Source organism: Gymnogyps californianus, chromosome 22 (assembly GCF_018139145.2).
Source record: "Gymnogyps californianus isolate 813 chromosome 22, ASM1813914v2, whole genome shotgun sequence".
NCBI classification, from domain to species: domain Eukaryota; kingdom Metazoa; phylum Chordata; class Aves; order Accipitriformes; family Cathartidae; genus Gymnogyps; species Gymnogyps californianus.
The window spans coordinates 6,831,253-6,849,698 of record NC_059492.1 but is presented as its reverse complement, the minus strand read 5'-3'; the positions used below and the strand labels follow the sequence as shown (position 1 = coordinate 6,849,698).

General features: G+C 41.9%; 2 protein-coding genes across 2 annotated transcripts in view; both read right to left on the bottom strand.

The window, feature by feature from the left end:
* The window catches only part of LOC127025012 (protein argonaute-3), a 33,799-nt gene extending 20,395 nt beyond the window's left edge, over positions 1-13,404 (bottom strand). The window contains exons 1-2 of the mRNA XM_050909786.1: positions 13,336-13,404; positions 4,045-4,216 (exon numbers count right to left, since the gene is read on the bottom strand). Coding sequence (XP_050765743.1) covers positions 4,045-4,216; positions 13,336-13,354 — 191 coding nt within the window. The 5' untranslated portion in view covers positions 13,355-13,404. The remainder of the gene's footprint in view (positions 1-4,044; positions 4,217-13,335) is intronic.
* Positions 13,405-16,489: 3,085 nt separating this feature from the next.
* The window catches only part of LOC127025198 (protein argonaute-1), a 28,463-nt gene continuing 26,506 nt past the window's right edge, over positions 16,490-18,446 (bottom strand). The window contains exon 20 of the mRNA XM_050910063.1: positions 16,490-16,563. The gene's annotated coding sequence lies outside the window, so the exon portion shown is untranslated. The remainder of the gene's footprint in view (positions 16,564-18,446) is intronic.

The following is an 18,446-nucleotide window of genomic DNA, read 5'->3' as shown; positions in this document are numbered from 1 at the left end:
CAATTAACAAGGGTTTTGAATTCTGCCTACATGGCATATAAAAATGAGGTACCCTAACAAAAAAGTCTCAGCTTTAAATCCTTAATAATCTGAGTTTTTACAACAAAATCAAGTAAAAGCCTGATCAAATTTGCACACAATTATACATTCTCCTAACTTTCTTTATTATAACTTGATGGCAATAAAGAAAATAGTAACCTGATACAAGCACTGAAATTACACTTGGAAAAAACCACCACAAAATTTTAATCTTACAGAAAAAAGGCTTTTTGGTACAAGTAATAGATGTATCAGATCCAAAGAGACTTTTGCAATACCTCTAACAAACACGCCCTCAGGATTTGAATTCTTTGGGGAATCTTTGTGTTTCAGTGGTACAACATCTGTATCTTACTTGGTACAACGTAACTCCCTTATGCTACAGAAATTAAACACTTTTCTTGAGCATATGCAAAGTAGCATTCTTGCAAAGCAGAAGCTTACTAGTATACTACTGCCTGTCCAGCAAATGTTAGCCTGAAGTACTTCAGAAGATGATAAATACCGACTTCCTCTTCAAGCAAAATTAGTAGCAGTACTTTCACCTCTCAGCTGGGACTTGGGGAAAGGGAAGAGAAATTCTCCATTTCACAGTTCTTTGTGTTACTAAACTCTCAGAATCCAAATTCTTTCACTGGCTAAAAGCACGTCAATGCACTTAAGCAATTTCAAAATATCTACTTAGTACTCAGCTGTGCTCCTGCACAAGTCCATCTTATCTGAAAACCCCATTCTGCACTGGTACACTGCTCCCTTGTAACACTATGCACAGGGCTACGCGTGCAAAAGAAACTATTTCCATAAGTGCCAGCTTGTCGTCACATAATCTGTGACAAAAGCAGAGGGATAAGAGTTAGCGATGAAGAGTAGGGGCAGGGGGGGAGAAAGCAAGAGGCTCTGTAAAACAAAACTCCCACAGTAGAGTTCTCAGCTGTAGCTCTGCTATTCATGTCACACGTACGGCACGCTTCAAAGCAAGGCGTTATTTACCTTCTGCTTTCCAGTTTACAACACAGCGGAAACAGTGGTAAAGAACATCTCTAAAAAGGAAAGTGAAAAGGAAACAGAAGACACTCTAGATTTTAAAGCCTCCCTACAGCTAAAAGCTAATAAAGGTGCAGGTGGATTTTAAAAAAACAGCAACTATTCAGGAACTAAACCCCCTATTTATTCCAAATACAAGCATGCAGACAGGATGTTAGTCAGAAACTATTTCAGAATAGCTGAGACTAGGTAAATCCACTGACTTCTTAGAAATAACTGTCACAGCATGCAAGAGAAAGGGAAAAATACATGTCTAAGGAAAATTCTTCAAAGTAGGTATTTCAGTATACTGATTTCAATTTAGACTAATGAAAGCCATTCTTCTCTGCGTAATCCACAGCACACTATCCAAAGTAATTTATTCAGCAGATACTATATTCTTTTATTGGGCTCATTTATACAAGCTCTTGCAGTTTTTAACTAACATCTGCCACATTTTTACACACATGAAAGTTGGTATAGTAGTATTTTTAAATAACCAATTTCACAGCTCCCTACTTTGAAAAAAAACATATGCATGTAAGATTTACCCTCAGTTTTCAGATTTTACACTACAGCTTATATTAGGATTCATAATTTACATACTGTATTTGCTGTCAAATTTGAAAACAAATTTAGTCTTTCATTTGAAAACGTTTGACTATTAAAGCAACTCGTTAGGTTTGCTGCCTGTGTTCAAATAGTCTTCTCAGTTTACCTTGACAAAAACCAGATGACTGCTTCTACCAGTCAGTAACACAAATAAGGAAAAGCAAGACAGCGTCTTTACTGGTAGAATGGAAAGTTGATGAGCTTCTAGACAAAGTTACACGTGCATCTGAACTACAGCTATACTACGACTAAATTTATGAATGAGAAACCTCAAAAAGCACTTAAAATTAACTCCAGGCTATAAAAAGCACTTCTGGGACACAACCAACCCTCACACAACCTAACAAAAGTCAAAAGCAATGGTTAGATATTCAATCTGAGACTCACAGAAGTTATAAAAAGTTGTATCAGCTGCAAACATGTTCATCAGGAAATCATTATTATTTAGGTAAGCAAAAATATCGATCATTTCACACAGAGTTACTTTACAAACTCAAACCAAATGTTTTTGCCTCTCTCCACATGAACTGAAAACTTCAGAAGACACAGCATTTATCTAAAGCATAACCAACTAAAACAAGCTGTGACAAACATCAATTTTGGTTTTGGAAGCAAGCTTGAAATTACCCTACAAACAGGACCACGGCAGGGATTTTTTTTCTTTTAAAATTTAAATAAAATTTAGTTGCTATTTTAAAACAACTTATTCCAAATGCACTATTTTCAAACATCTGTAGTTTCTCCCACTGTTATGGAAACAACTAACTACACAGAATCACAGACTGCAAGTGTTGGAGCAACCAGAGTTCTTACAGCTTTGTCTCCCTTTGTCTATTTTAATCAAGCATTGCCATACAACAGACAAAAAAAAGTGGTTTTAGTCAACAGATTTTAAGTGAAACAACGTTTATCTTCATTACAAGATCACATCAGAAAAGAATCAGACACACAAAGCGGTAAGTCAGTTTAGAGCAGTTTATATTCTCCTTGTATCCCTATGAGCATGGCTTCATAAGCATTCTTCATTTAACAACACGGTAGTAAGTTAACCTTTTGTAACAGTAAGATTATATTAAATATTAATTCATACAGAACTATTATATCCCAATTTTAGCAATTTATTAGTTTCCTTTTAATTAATACTTAGCATAGGTATTTATATAGCCTTTATAACTGCAGTATGCAACTATCAGGCGAAAAAATCACCAGCCAGAATCAGGCCCTAGCAATATGTTATTGTTAAAATGTAAAGAGGAAAAAATTGCTTTTCAGCTACTTTAACTGTTGAAGCAGATTTCACAAGAGACTAACAAGTAACTCCTCCTAAGAGTTATTCAATGCAGAGAAGAAATACAGGAAATAAGAAATGTTGTAACCTTTAAAAAGCAAAAATTATTATAGCTCTAATGAAACTACTCTTTCTGAGAAGGCTTCTCTGGCTCCCAAAATTTATGAGGTTTAGGACACAATACACAAAGACCATATATAAAAAGCTGTACTAGCAATCTGTTAAGGCTGAAGAATCCAGCACTCAATACGTACAGTTTGTTGGATCACTAAATGAACAGGGATACAGAATATGAAAATATTCTCTCCATTTAACCAGCAATCTAGAAATAAAGTAGCCTAGCAAGGGATTTAACTGGCCCTAATACATAGCAGACGTGAAAATAAGATGAGATACAATGTGCTATACAAAATGCTGTAAGAACAGCGAAAGGACACAGGTGGAGCTCAAACCAAGTCTGACCATTTCAAATATACTAAGCTGATTGCATGAAATATCCATTAACAAGAGGAAAACTAGTTTGTTTGCAGTGCTTTCATACCACTACTCCTAATGGAAGCTTTCCAGCTGAAGGCTGTCTCCTCCTGTACCTACAGTGATGGCTTTTAGTCACTAGCTTCTGACCACAGTACCCAAGTGAATTAAATTGGGGAACCCTTCAGATTAACCAATGCTGCAATGTATCTCAATATGAACTGAGGATAAAAACAACCATAGGAGCAGATTCCTGCTAACTCAAATGGTTCAACAGCCAGTATTGCAACCAAAACAGGTAACTGCCTACAGCTATACCATATTTATGCTGCCCTGAAGAATGGGGATTGCTGCCAAACAGCTCACAAAGTACTGTGACCACTAATGGCTGGCCCACTTCATAGCATCTGGTCACAACCAAACCGAAGAGAACCTGGAAAAGGCTCTGTACTCATCTCACAGATGTTTGTAAGAACTTGCACACAGGTCTCCATAGCATAATGCTCAGATTTTAAGCTACATAGAGACTATATTTACTTCAGTAGGTCCTCTGTTGCTTAAAAATTTCAGTATCAGTATAATTTACAAGATAAATTTCACCTTCTTACCTGTTCACCCTCCGAGGACACTTATCTGGTTTGATATCCACCTCATAGAGGTAGACATCAATCTTTGGGATTTCAACTTGGAAGCAGTTGGCCAGCAGTTTAATGGGTTTGCCCATGGTGCCATAGCCAGGACGTCTGGGCACCATGAGTAGGGGCTGTGCCCCGACGGGTCCTGCGAAAGAAAAAGTATCACAGATTAGCAGATAAGCACAGCAGACAAGCTGTGTTGCAAAGGTACTACTTGCCTACATTTCAGCAGTTTACAAATACATAGGGCTCCTTGCATTTGCAGGTACACATACTCATCTACCATTAAGACTTACTAATGTACTCCCCTTTTTCAGTCTTAGGCAATTCCCTGAACCAAGTCACAGGATGACCAGGCAGGCACCAGAGCCAGCACACTGGAAGATGGGAAAACTGGCTGTATCAAACAGCACACATAAAACAGCGTGTTAACCTATTAAGTTCCAAACAAACACTTGTTTTCTTACTGATGAGTTTCAGCTTCTGTGATTAGCATGAATAACATCAGGAGATTTCCAAAACAAAAAAGCGTGCTTTTCCTTGTAACACTTTACTATTGTGGAAAGCTTGTCTGCCAGACAAACTTCAAAAACAGAAAAAGTTTTACAAGTCTTTTCTGAACACCCTAGAAATAACAAGGTTGCCGCAGAACACAAAATATGGAAGCAGTTCTGGACTGATGTTGTTTGCAATAAACTCTTAATTTCATTGCCATTATTAGCTTAGTCTTGGAAGACAGATTATTCTTGAACTTTGCTGGCTGAAAATGGATAAGTAGTAAAACCGTTACCTCCTGTCTAACTGCACCGATAAAGCCGACTGGCCAGAAGAGGAAAGACTCAGATTAAGACACAGGATTGTAAAACTCTTGATTACTTATACATTAGAGAAGAATACCCATAGTTGCTCAGAGAAACCATCAAAATCTGCAATAAGAGATGGGTATTTTGAAAGTCAGCTAAAAACACCTGTCTAGTAATATATGTTACATTCTCATCTGGTTATCTATTTAATTTACTTTGCATCATTTAGATGAGAATCCTCAGCTCAAGATCTGGGTTACTCACACCTTACAAAACCAAACACAGTAGTAAACATAGTTCACTTTCAAGAATTTCTACTGGTATTTCCAGTTAAAAATATCTCTTTCCAGTCAAGAAACAACAACAAAACCAAAATGCTTTGTAGCCCGAGTTTTAAAAAATTACTCATCATACAAATGTCATGATTTACAGAGCATTCGATTAAGTTAGTTAAAAGTTCTCCCCTCTACTCCTACTCAGTGACGCAGATAGCAATTCCAGCCCACTCATTTTCATAGAAGAGTTAAAATGTCAAGTGCTGGTAAAAATGTCTTTATTTGCCTTTTGATTAATCTCCAGCATTCCTGGGAAAAAAAAAAAAATGCATTATCTTGAAGGAAACCGTGTACTGAGAATAGGTGAACATCAAAGCTAAGTTCCACTGTAACATTTGCCTGGCTCTATCCAGAAACCTAGCAAAAAATTCTGAGTGGGCTTGGCTTCGAGCCATAAGATAAAACAAAAACATAAAACAAAAAGCATCATTTAAAACACCCTCACAGACTATGCTTATGCAAAACTTGTTCCAAGCATCTGTTCTCTTCAACTTTTTCTTCATTTTAATACTGTCACATGAGTAAAAGCAGCTCTACAATTTACTCCAGATATATTTTCAGAATATAAGCATATGCAAGAAGTTACTACTAAACATTTGAGTGACATGAGTGACTCAATTGCTTATTTTAACATTATGAAGACATACATGCCATAGTTTATATTTAGTTCATATCTGTAGGAAATGCTAACAAAACTGCTGAAATAAAGATAACATTAAAAAGGTTGCTATAGCCTGGTCTGCCCTGTCTCCCCCCTACTCCATTTGTTAAAATCATCTAAAATGTAAAAACAGTTGCTAAAATCTGTAAGCACAGAAGAAACAGTCAGTGTGAAGACAATCTTCATGAAGGTTAGGTGAAGAAGTTGAAGTGTATGGAACAGGGAAATACAGCATGCCTGAAATCTTTGTCACCATCTCCTCTGAAAGTTGCACTAATTTGAACTTTTTAACTGAGCACTCAGCTGCTGGAGAGTGCTGCAGAAGAGACAAACCCCTTCAGGGAATGCTATCCCGTTGTTTACCCCTTTGCTTAGATTAACAGAATCCTAGTGATCAACTGCACAGGGGCAAAAACCTGAAACAGAGAAATGATATTCAGTTACTAATATGAGGCAGGGTGCACTTCAAAATCCTGGGTCATAAAAGAAATGCTCTACCCAAAGCCAAGTATGTGAGCAGGCCTCCAACCTCTGCTCCTTGGAAAACAGTGGTGAACAAAACAAGAAAATACCAGTTGTTAGACAAAGGCTTTCTTTAGCCTCACTTATTCAGCTGTACCACACACGGCTCCTCAGGAAACAGCTCACCCTGGCAGAAGTTAGAACCCAGATTTTGGCAAACAGGAATTAAGTGACCAATAAATGAATAAGAAGTGCAGGTCTACACACTATTCAGGAATAATTTTTAAAAAAATCAGCTGATTTTGCCATCATTTTGTGTGATACGCATGCTCCCTTGGACAAGTTAACTTAAAAACAGGAGTATGTTGTAATTCAATTCGGCTATCACTGTCCAAATACACTAGCACCCACTCAGAATATCCTGCTTTCAAAACACACTAAATTGCCAGATTGCATGTTGTGAAAGTCTGTGTCACTGGCTTCAAACCTGTGACTCAAAACCCAATAAAACATAAATAACAAACGACGCTCTCTGAGGACAGCTACTGCTCCCGTATCGTATCAATGACTCACTCAACCTCATGCCTAAGTCCTGTGTCAAGCTCATGGAAATAAACAGACGAACCAAAAATACTGAAAGTAGTATTATTCTAAATAGCACAGAATGACTATGATTGGCAGACAGATTCCTTCATGTTATTTAACCATTGCAAAAACAAAGTCGTTAAAGTTTCAAAAATCTTTGCAAAAGCATTCCTGCAGCATGGCCTGGCTCCGCAGCAGATGGAGGAACATCCAGTCTCTCGGTGCCTCCAGCAGAGGAGCAGCTCTGCACTGTTTGGTTGCCCACAAGTTTTAGAGGAGAAACTTCTTTGTGTTCAAGAAACTATTACTACTCTCTCATTAGAGCATCAGATATCTACACATGCCTAGTATGTTCTTAAAAATCCAAGAAAAAAAACCATAAACCCAGTCTGTTTAGCATGCCAGAATAGTACTCAATTCATAAAACCAGTTAAGTCAAGTCCCCAACATTGACAGTCAACTGATTTATAACACAGAACAATGAATACACAGATAGGAACTAAAACTGATGCTTCAGACAGATTCTTGGAAGGCTTTTATACAGCAAGGGAGTATGTTTCAAGAAGATACAAGCTCCACCACCAAATAACTTGAACCTTCTGAATGTACGGTTACTCATGAGAAAGCATACAGGAAAAACCTGCAGATAAAATATTTAACTAAGCATTTAATTCAGTAATAACACAAGGTAGAAAAAAATAATCTCTTCAGGACCTAAAGGTATATGAATTTCTAAATTATGGTTCATAGCATTTGCTGAAGTCATTATTTATGAACATCCTTCAGCAACGTCAGAAGACTTTTTTCTCACAAGTCAATGCTCAATAAACAAGTAGGAGCAAAAGCCATTACAATATTTTGCAAAACAGACAAATACTAAACCAGGAAAGTTCCATCTGCTCCATTTACCAACAGTGCCCAACGGCGTGCTCTGCACGGCAGCGCACAAAGACCATGGTTTGCTCCCTACCACCACTGCCACGTTTGGAAGTGGGTATCTCGAATCCCTGTTGCATTTCACAGTGGACTTAGACCAGTATTTCCCATGGGCATATACGGGATGTTACTGTTTCAGCCCAACGTGCACAGGAACGCAAGGTGGTTATCTGTGCCTGCCGCACCAGGCTGGGTAACACGTCAAATAACCTACGTCCCATAACCATGTAGCTTGCTGATGAGAGATGGAAGACAGTTTGAAGAGCTTTGCTAATATTTAATCTAGTATTTCAACAAAATCCAAAAAGAGATGAAAAAAGGAATTGTCACTTTTAGAGGGCTTAATGAGGAAACTAATATTTCAAAACATTAAAAAAAATTGCTAAAATGGACTAAGTGTACTGTTTATGAAATACATTCTGAAGAAAAAGTTCATATCTATACTTCTTTTTCAAAGAGCTAAGGTTTGGAGTAACATTAAAATACATGGACAATGAAATTAATTTCAAGTGCGATTATGTGGCACCTCCACCAACAGAACCGTTTACTCCAACAGAACTTGAAAACAGTGGAAATTTGCAGTTGTCAGTATTCAGATCCACAATTTGAAAATTCCCGTTAAAGTCAGATCATATTCCAGACCAATATGGAAGTCCCTCTAGGTTCAAATGAGCTCTGAATCAGAATCTTCTCTTCTGTGGAATTATAGATGTTATAATAAAGATTAAACACAACAAAAATTGACTGTAATTTCTATGGCAATACAGCCAGCAGTATAGAACACATCTGGCGTGCATCCAAAACACAGGCTTCAATCTACCTAGCAACCAAACGAAGCCCTAATCGGAATAAAGCCTGAACAGAAAGAGCAGAAGCACAGAAACCTGCAAATACTTTCAACAAACCATTTCATGGAAAATTTAAGCTTTTGGCATGCAAGACAGTTTTACAGCATGAAGCAAAACACTGGTTTCTAGCAAGATGCTAATAGAAAATACAGATTTCCTTACATGATCTTTTCCTTACAGAGACATCAGTACCAAGCTTCCAGCAAAAAATTATCCTACTGTGGCTTCAGCATTATAAAACCAAAAAAATACTAACAGATGATTACTTAATAGTTTTATTTTTGTTTATAAAACAGTTCTAAATCTCTAATTGAATGGGAGACTGAACAGCCTTAAACACATGACAGAGGACTTAACAGGTAAAATGTTATTTAAACTCTGGCTCAGTAACACAAGGCAGATTTGTCTAACAGATCCTGTCCTCGGGCTGGAGTCTGCACACCGGAGAAAGCTCTCCATGGAGGGGGGAGAGGATGGAGGGCGAAAAAAAAAGATTCCCTTTCAGAGGGCCCCTGGCCTCTGCTTGGACTCAGAGGCCCAGTCTGTGGAGCTCAAAGAAAATCCTACCACTACCAAAAAATAAGTTAATTCTAGATTAAAAAAAATAGATAGGGAAGATTATATTTAAGTGTTGGTTTCAATAATGGAGCTCCTTACTTAGGCCAGAAATCATGAATTGCCTTATTTCTGTAGCTGCAGCCTCGCTGGGTGGCATTACATTATTTATGAGTAATGCAATCCACGTTTTCTAAACATTCCTGCTCGCAATTTAGGCTTTTTTTTTTTTTAAAAGGTTTCAGATAAGTCATGTTAAAACTCATCAAAAGCCATCATTTTGATGCTATGCTCAGTGATAGCCAACTGCACAAGTAAATACTAGCATGCTAACTTGTTCTATCCTAACGAAGTTACAGAAAATACAGTGAAGTGTTTTGGAAGCATAAGATAATAAATGCCTCCGAACCATTAAAAAATTCTAATCATAAAGAACTTTAAGCTCAAAAAAGCAGCTTATACGCACGCTGTAAAGTTAATACCTAACTACTCTAGGAGAAGAGAACATGACAACCCACAGAAACACAGCAATACTTTTCCCTTTAAGGTATTTCCACAGACCAAAATCAGGAAGGTAAACTGACACAATCTTTATCTTGTAGATATACCACGTTTTGCCACCAAAAGAAACCTTTACCAACATGTACTTGCATTTATGCTAAAAAAACCCCCACTTCATAAGAAAATATGCAATTCTTAGCGCACTCATTTTTATTTTCCTGGTTTCATATCTACTGTTTTGAAAACTACATAATTCCTTCCCCATACTCACTAACTTTGAATTGCTGCTATGGAGAGTGAAATGTGCTGTCCATCTACCTGCTACTTAGCTTTCAAATTTAAGATGCAAGCAGTTCCCCTTTTTCCAGTTTACTGCCTGAAAAATATCTAAGAGCAGAACACCAAGATCTGAGACACATGGTCATATTACTGAATTTAGAACCACGCTACCAGAAAGCCCCTTGCAGAATAAAATGCAGTTTTTAACAGTTACTAAACAAAAGTTCTTTAAACATAATACTAAAATTTACTTCACATCCCAAGAAGTTCTGCACGTGAACAAAATTAAAAGAAGCAATAAATTCACAACAAATTTCATCGTTGGCAGAAAAATGCATTAGAGCACAAAGAAATGAGATCCTATGACTGAAGAACATTAAGAACAAAACTGACTTGTATCCAACTATAAACTTTTCTTTAATTAAGAGGTAAATGCTTTGCGTGACAGTTCGGTTATACAGTCTAGTCTAATGAGAGAGAAAAATTACTTCAGTTACCAAGATATCTCTGATCACTTGGCAAGTCACCCTGCTTGCTGCTACTTCTCACTCCAAATTCAATACAAGTCTTAGGACTTTCAGCTGAATTTTCACATTATCCAGTAAGATTGCAAAACATCAGCTGCAGGCTGACTCTCAGCTCTCCGCTGTAGGAATCGGCTGGAGTTAAGATACTGTGGGAGACTGTGGTTCGATTAGAGTATTGTTTAAACACATACCAGATGTGTCGAAAGGCATATAAGCCGTATATTTCCGTCATTTCTTTAAATTTCTACTGGAAATTAGCCCAAGAAATATCCCAACACCTTTATCACTAAGGAAGTAAAGCTATGAGGATGGAACAATTTGTAAAGTTCATATTACGAATCAAACAGCTTCCACTGCAACTCCAGGGGAAAACTTCCATTGTATCTCACATCACACGTGTTCTGGAATAGAATAACTTTTGAAGGCACTTATGATTCATTCCCCTTCCCTCCTCTACCCCACCCACAAAAATGTAACTTTTAATGGTCCTCCCAAATCACTACTCAACACAGAAAGAGAAAAGCAAATTCTCAGCATTTTATCTGCCCAAAGTTTGTATAGAAAAACAAACAGAAGAGTACAGATGTCTGTAGTGCTTCATTAAAAACATATCATACCAGAGTAAAAAAACCAATTTGACACTTTTAACACAAAAAGCTGTGAACTTTGAAGGAACAATTTATGAAATGTAAATGAAGATGTACACAGCACTCTGATTTGACTCAATTATTCCACAGACCATCCTCAGTTCCATGGTAGCACCGTTTTAATATACCTGCCTTTTGTAAGTTTACTTAACACTCTCCTGGTGGAAGTGTGATGCATGACACTGAATTCGATCTGTTACCGACAGCTGCTTTTACTTCACTTCAGCTTTTTACAGTGAGCATCTCATTGCTATTCCTCAGTTGACTTGATTTCACCATAACCCACACCCTGAATAGCCAGCTTCACCTCCTTCTCCTACTTTAAACTATGTTCAAATTATGTGGACTAGACAAGGCATACTTTCTAGATTCCATAGGCTAAGCCCATCACACAAATAGGAAGACACCTACAGCACTGCTTCACCTAAAATGTCCTGGCACACGCTTCCATACTTTACTCCAGGTATACTCACAACCCTGTCTTTGTTTCCCTACTCTGCTTGTTCCACCCCACATTTTCCCTTCACACACAGAAAAGGAAGCACATCGCAAAGTCCTTCTCCCTTTTAGGACAGAACTTTAACCCTTATTTGCTCCGCCAAGGATGGTTTGTGTCCTCCGGTACCGATACTGATGTCTGACGGCCAGAAGGTTCCCCGAAACACGGAACGTTAACATTGCACTTAACGCTTCCCTCATCGCACAGCAGACGTGGAAAGAAACATCCATCACGCTGACCACAGCGCTTCGCGGGCTGAGCCCGTTAGGAGCACTGTCTAATAGCATGCTTTGCCAGAACGTAACGTATTGTAGCCTAACAACAGGTAAACTCATACCAAAGAAAAACTGCTCTTGCAAATCTATTTCTTATCATGAGACAACCAGAATGGTACCAGGTTATAATTAAAGTTTATTTAACACACACAGTTTATGAGCATACCATCTGAATTCCACCAGATTGCTGAAATCCAGCATCTTCCTAAAATAGTTTCAGCTCCACCATATACCTCGTTAAGCAAGGACAATAGCTTAGGTGGCAAGTTTTTCCAGCCAAATCCATCATTAACTGAAATCTCCGCATAAGTTACAAAGGTATCTACACATGAAGAGATGAAAACGCATGTTTTGCATCGACACCTTCAGCCTCATATTTTCACTAGCTGTGGCACCTCCTGAAGCGACAGAAATGGAACTCCAAGTAGCTTTTGACGTGCCCTTTGCCATCCAGCTACTTCACGAACTGCCGACTAAATACTGCCCAAATCTGAACTCCCCTTCCACTTTTCTGTCAGACTTGAAGATAAATTCTTTCGATAAACTGAAGCAGAAGTTCCTTCTCCAACTCTCAAAATACATTCTAAACACAAAGTTTATAAATACTAAGCATATGTTTCCCATACAAAAGGATCAAACGACTGAAGACAAAAATGTAAAGACCGTGGGTTGGCTGCTGTGGAGCAGTACTCCCGAAGGCACGTGCAATTAGCCTTAAAATTCCAGGGTCCAGCGACTAGCTGCACAACGGCTAAATACCTCATCTTTGCCAGGCAGACGATGCTGAAACGAGCACCCATGGGTCAGTGTCTGCTCTGGAGGTAAAGCTTCAGCTCTGAAGGCGGTATCTCAAAGACATCAGCACGGTTACAAGATTATGCAAGCTGGCCTACAGCCGCTGCCTGGGAAACACCAGTTATGAAATACGAAAAATTAATTCTCTACTATTTTCGGCACAGGAAAACGGGCAGCAGAGCAGGACACGGTGCCCGGCTTCCCCCCGGTTACCGGCGCTATACCGCAGGGGCTTCCACGGCTCCCCCCGCGCGGCCGGCGGGGCAGAACTCCTCCCCGCCCGGTTCACCCACGAGGCGAACCCGCACCGCCCGGACCCACCGCTCCCGCACGCAGCTCGGCAAAGCTCCTGCCCTTCAGCACCCGCCGCTCCGCCGCCGGGGCGGAAACCGGGGGTGGGGGGGGGGCGCGAAACACGCGGTGAACCCCCGCTCCGGCCAAGCGGCGGCGACGGCGGGCGGGGGCGCGGGGCAGGGCCGCCTCCCGTCCCCCCCGACCCCGCTGCACGGCCCGCGGCCGAGCCCCGCCGGGCCGCCCCGCCGCCGCCCGCCCTCACCTGCGCTGCCGATTTCCATTCATGGAGCTGGGCGCAGCCGCTCGGGGCTGCGGGCTCCGCCGCTGAGCCGGGCCCGGCGGCCGGCTCGGGGCTACGCTGGGCTGCGCTGGGCGGCGGCCCGCCCCGCTCCCCGCAGGCCGCGGCCCGGCGCGTCGCCTCGGCCGCCCGGAGCTCCCGTCCCCTCAGGCGGCGGCGGCGCGCGGCGACCGGAGACCCCCGGGCGGAAGTTGCGTGGCCGCCCGCAGCCCCGGCTCGCGCTGCCGCTCTAGCCCCGCCGCGCGCGCGCGCGCGCGCGTGTCCCAACCGCCGGAAGTCCCGCCCCCGCGCCGCCGGGCCGCGCGCCCTTTTCCGGGGGCGGTGCTTCCGGGCGCCGGGCGCGCGCGGTGAAGGAGGCGGGGCCGGAAGTGGCCGGTGCCGCGCGGCGGAGGCGGGAGCCGGCGCAGTTGCTCGGCAACGGAGCGGGGGGCGGGAAAGGCGGCGGGAGCGGCCGGAGCCGCCTCAGGGCCGGGCCGGGCCCGGTGGCGGGTTGGGACGAAGCCGAGGAGCGGGGTGAGCCCGCCAGTCAGCGACGGCTCCCGCGGAGCCTGTCCCTGTGGGAGGAACGGCGGCTGGCTGTGCCCCAGCCCCGCAGCGGGACACCGGGCCCGCACCCGCCGTCCTCGTCAGCAGTGGGGCTGAACATGGGCGCCCTCAGGAGTCACACGTCAAAGCGCGGGGCTGGGTTCTTTCCCATTGCCTCAGAGACGAGGATTTTCAACTACAACTAGAACCCGTAACTGCGGTGTTCGCTCTTCCTTCCAGCCGACCAAACGTGCGCTGTGGCAGTTGTCGTGTATGACAGCTTTTAGGGCTTCCAGCCCAGTTCCAAATAAATTACGTTGCTGTTTTTTTAATCCTCACTAAATCTACCAGAAGAAAACCCACGCCTCGGCCTTAGTCACGCTCAAGAACGTAACACTCCGCGAGTGTTTCCCTGTTTGTAGGACGCAGCAACACGCTGGACGGGAGCTCTGGCAGCTGCTGGCACGTTCCACACGCGCTGCCAGGAACGCTGACTGAACACGCTGACTTCTTCCTCTGTGCTGAAAAATCTGGTAATACACGTATCGTGTATGGCTGCAGTGCTAAGATGACTGGCAGCACTGCAAGAACATGGGGACAGAGCTGCAGACTGGGCTGAGGGAAGGGCCTGGAGGGCGAAGCACAAAGCGAGGCAACTGTAGGCAAGGCTAAAATATTAAACGCTGCTGCAGATCATGAGGGTGCACGTGCGAATATGCAGCCTTCCTCCCGCAAGGCTTTAAAACAGCCTTCTCGGGGAGTGAGATGTAAAGACATCTGACAAGAGTACACTCAACTGACTGGAAAACCTGGTAAATGCACGTTATCCTTCGACATTCCCATAACAACCAAAGGATCGACATCAGGCTTGTGTTTATTTTTCCAATTTGCAGAGGAGCTATGAGACTCTAAGTAACTAGGGTTGATGAGAAGAATAAAGACTATGATTCACTACATCAGCATAAATTCAGAGCATATGCCTGCCCTTTTCTCAGTTTTTGGCAGTTTTTAACAATGTTTAGTACCACTTTGTTATAGATTTGATACACAAACTGCCAGCAAACAAGCAGAGGGTGAAACGAGCAAAGCAATTGTGCACGCGTGGGGAAGCGGTTCAGATGCACCAGGCTCAGTGCTGGGTCAGGCAGCGGCACCCTGATCTCTATTTCCTCTGCCCCCGGAAGATCATTTTTGGGGAAGAACAGTATGTTGAGACTTCTCCAAGCAGGTTTGAACCTGCTACTCGTTATGAAGAAATGATGTCACCTTTCCTGGTGGTGAGAGGGGCACTTCCCCAGATAAACAGCTGGGGAAGTACTGAAGAACTGGAACTTTGGGCCAGCAGAAGAAGAGTTTTGAGATTCATAATCCAGATTTCAGAATCACTATTAAGAATGACCATTTGCGAGACTGCCAGCTAAATTAGTCTTAAAAAATGTAAATTTAGTTATCAGGTAAGCTACACAGTGAGGATTCTAAAAGCATGCAAATTAAAAGTAAACGACTAGAATATGCCCTTAACTGAAATCCTGAGAGGGAAGGGGAAACCTGATCACCAAGATCAAGCAGATATGGGGAGGGAGACATCTCTGCAACACGCGCATACCTTGGAGGCATGCAAGCGCTTCTGGTTCTGCAGCTTAGGCCACTGTAATCAGAACCAAGGGCCAGGGCTCAAATGCCCAAATAACATTTGAAACCAAGGAGTCCGACCTGTTTTCCAGGACTTCGGACCCAGCTGCACCAGGCACAATTTTCTGTTATACCTCTCTCAGAGAAACAGTCCTCTTAAAATTGCAAAAGAAGATTTCTATTATGTAGTAGGACTCATTTTAAAAAAGGTGACAGAACCTTAAAAACAGCAGGAGGATGTGTGCAGAATCGGTACAGATGCTCAGTTCGGTACAATACATTCTGCATGCTACCGTTCAAGGAAATTAGCTAGCAAGTACGTGCATGCCATTAGCAAGCACTTCCTTAAAATTGCTTAGCATTATTCAAAAACCCAGCTACAGCTCAACTGCTAAATAATTCACCGTCTAAAGGTATGTCGATACATGTTTGCAAGGTAAAGCACAAGCAGATCCAAAGTATTCAGAGGATGGCAAACAGCCTCCAGTTTTGGACCCTAAGACACAACTGTAAGCTGTTGGCATTGGAGAGGGCTAGGATGTTTGCAAGGAATTCCAAAGCTGGGAAATGTAAAACATACATTTGTCCTTAAAGCACCTTGGAGCCAACGGCCTTTTATAGCCCCCAAAGCACACAACGTAGCTGGAGAAGCGGTATATTTTGACGTACGCTTCTGATATCTAATAACCCAAGGAGCTCAAATTAAGTCAGTTCTCAGACAGATGACATTTTAATAAAAAGTAGAATTGGCTGCCATATTCCAAGAAGTTTTAAGCATATACTTGTTCGCTGAAGTGTTTCTCTCATTAAATTGAAATCTGGAAAGTGAGGGGTTTGGGATCCGCCACAGTATCTGATGCAATTCAGCTACAGTCAGCATTTCACCGTTTGTCCCCAAGTCTTTCTCGAGTGAACGGCCAGGACTGTGCATGTACCTTCCCCACGCAATCTGACTCAGGAGTGTCACCCCAACATATTCACATTGCTTTTATTTAGGTCTTCTGCCAACAGTTACAGGGTAACAGACACTTGGGACTGCAAAGTCAAAGTTGCAAGCAAAAATCAGGACCAAGGCAAAAAAAAAAAAAAAAAAAAATCCACAAAGGCAATCAAATCAAATCAAATATAAATACAATGTTCTGGAGCTCTTTAATCATACCGTTTTCTTTAATAAAGAGGTGGTTATGATCTTACAGTATCTTCTTTTGGCCTAATCCAAGGATTTTGTTACTCTTTACCAGTCTTAATTCCACACATACAAAAAAAAAAAATTGATATTCAACCTTTAAAATATAAGCCATATTTTCTTAATAAAATAAGTTTTGTGCTGCTGCTTGTTTAGTAAGTACTGTACATCAATTGTTCACGTCTATTTAACAAATGGACCATACAGAGTTCAAGCTAAAGCAAAAAAAAAAAAAAACAAACAAAACCCCACAAGAAAAATAACAACCCAAACAGAGTGTCTTGTAAACACCCTATGTACAGTTCAACACTTGCTCGTATAAAGGAGGTACGAAAGGGGCTAGAAATTGAACACAAAAGCACTGGAGTCCTGTAAATTTTCTTTCACAACTATTGAAGTGCAAATCACTCAGGCAAGATATGAATTTCACTTGTTTATTGCTGTCCTGCTGTCTGGCTTCCCTTCCTGAAAGAATCACATTCTTTTCTTTCACACTGATTTTCCAAGAAGAAAACCTTCCGTGAGGCAACGTTGAATGCTTGGGCTTTTTGACACTAAGACATCAGGTCGTACGCTTCCGAATACCAGAACACCCCGACCGCCCCTGGAAGCTCTGGGGAGAGGGCTGCTCTGCCCTCCCGCCCCCGTTATGTTCAGGTAAGAGATAAGGGAAACGAACAGCATTCAACAACTGACAGGTAAATGAAAGTTACTCCTCTTCCCACAAAACTGCATGCACCTGGCGATGTTTCCAGTTGCAGAAGGAACACGTGCGCGTGGAGAAGGCAGAGACTCGGGAGCCATTCGGGATGTCCGTGTGGGGTTTGTGGCTAACTACAAATCCTGATATGTATCCGGGTTAACACCTATCCGCTATGGGTAGCAAAATGCACAGCACCTCAACATGCAGTTATTCGTTTGCATCTCGGACACGAAAAGGGTAGAAATGCTGAATGCTGGAGCCGCGTAGAAGGTACAGTGCATAGTCCATTATACAAAACATGCGGGTAACTCAAACCCCTTCTAAATTTCTTCAAAATGGAAAGAGGGTTTAGAGGGCACAGCAGCTACTGAGTTTGGCTTTTTTATTTATTCAAAACCATGAAAACCCAACGCAGAGGGTGAAATAAGGGCAGAACACGATCTGCAAGTCAACAGCTGAGAGTTTCAGAAGCTGTGAAGCTTTTGTGTAGTTAAAATTGCTGTTAAAAGTAGGTGCTACATCAGCAAGTCTTCATTCATAGTTTTCTATGAACAGCCACCTTACAAATGAGTGCAAATCTTAAAGGTCCATTTTACATTTCAAGTCTCAAGGTTAAAAAAAATTGTTACAGAGCAACAAGCTGTTTCTGTAAATGCCCACGCTATCTCTTTTCAAATGGTTAAAAATGGCACGTGCTATGCCACAGCTACTAAAAGACATTTCAGAATTCTAGACCCAACTAAAACACTAAAATAAAAACCAGAAACCAAAATACCTTTGCCCCTCGCTGCAGAACAGCAGCCAGGTGCTTTCCGTTGTAATGCTGGTGAACAAACTGATTTGCAGAGAGAACCTTGACCTTAGCCTCGATTTTATTCTTAACGAGGGGCTTTCTAACACAAGGTGAGCGGGTACAGCCCCTCTGAGATCATTTTGCTTTCAATGAACACAAGCCAGAGTTCTGAGGATGAGATGGAGAGGTGCTGAATTTGTGTCACTATGCAGGCACTTGTGTATAGGAATGTAGGC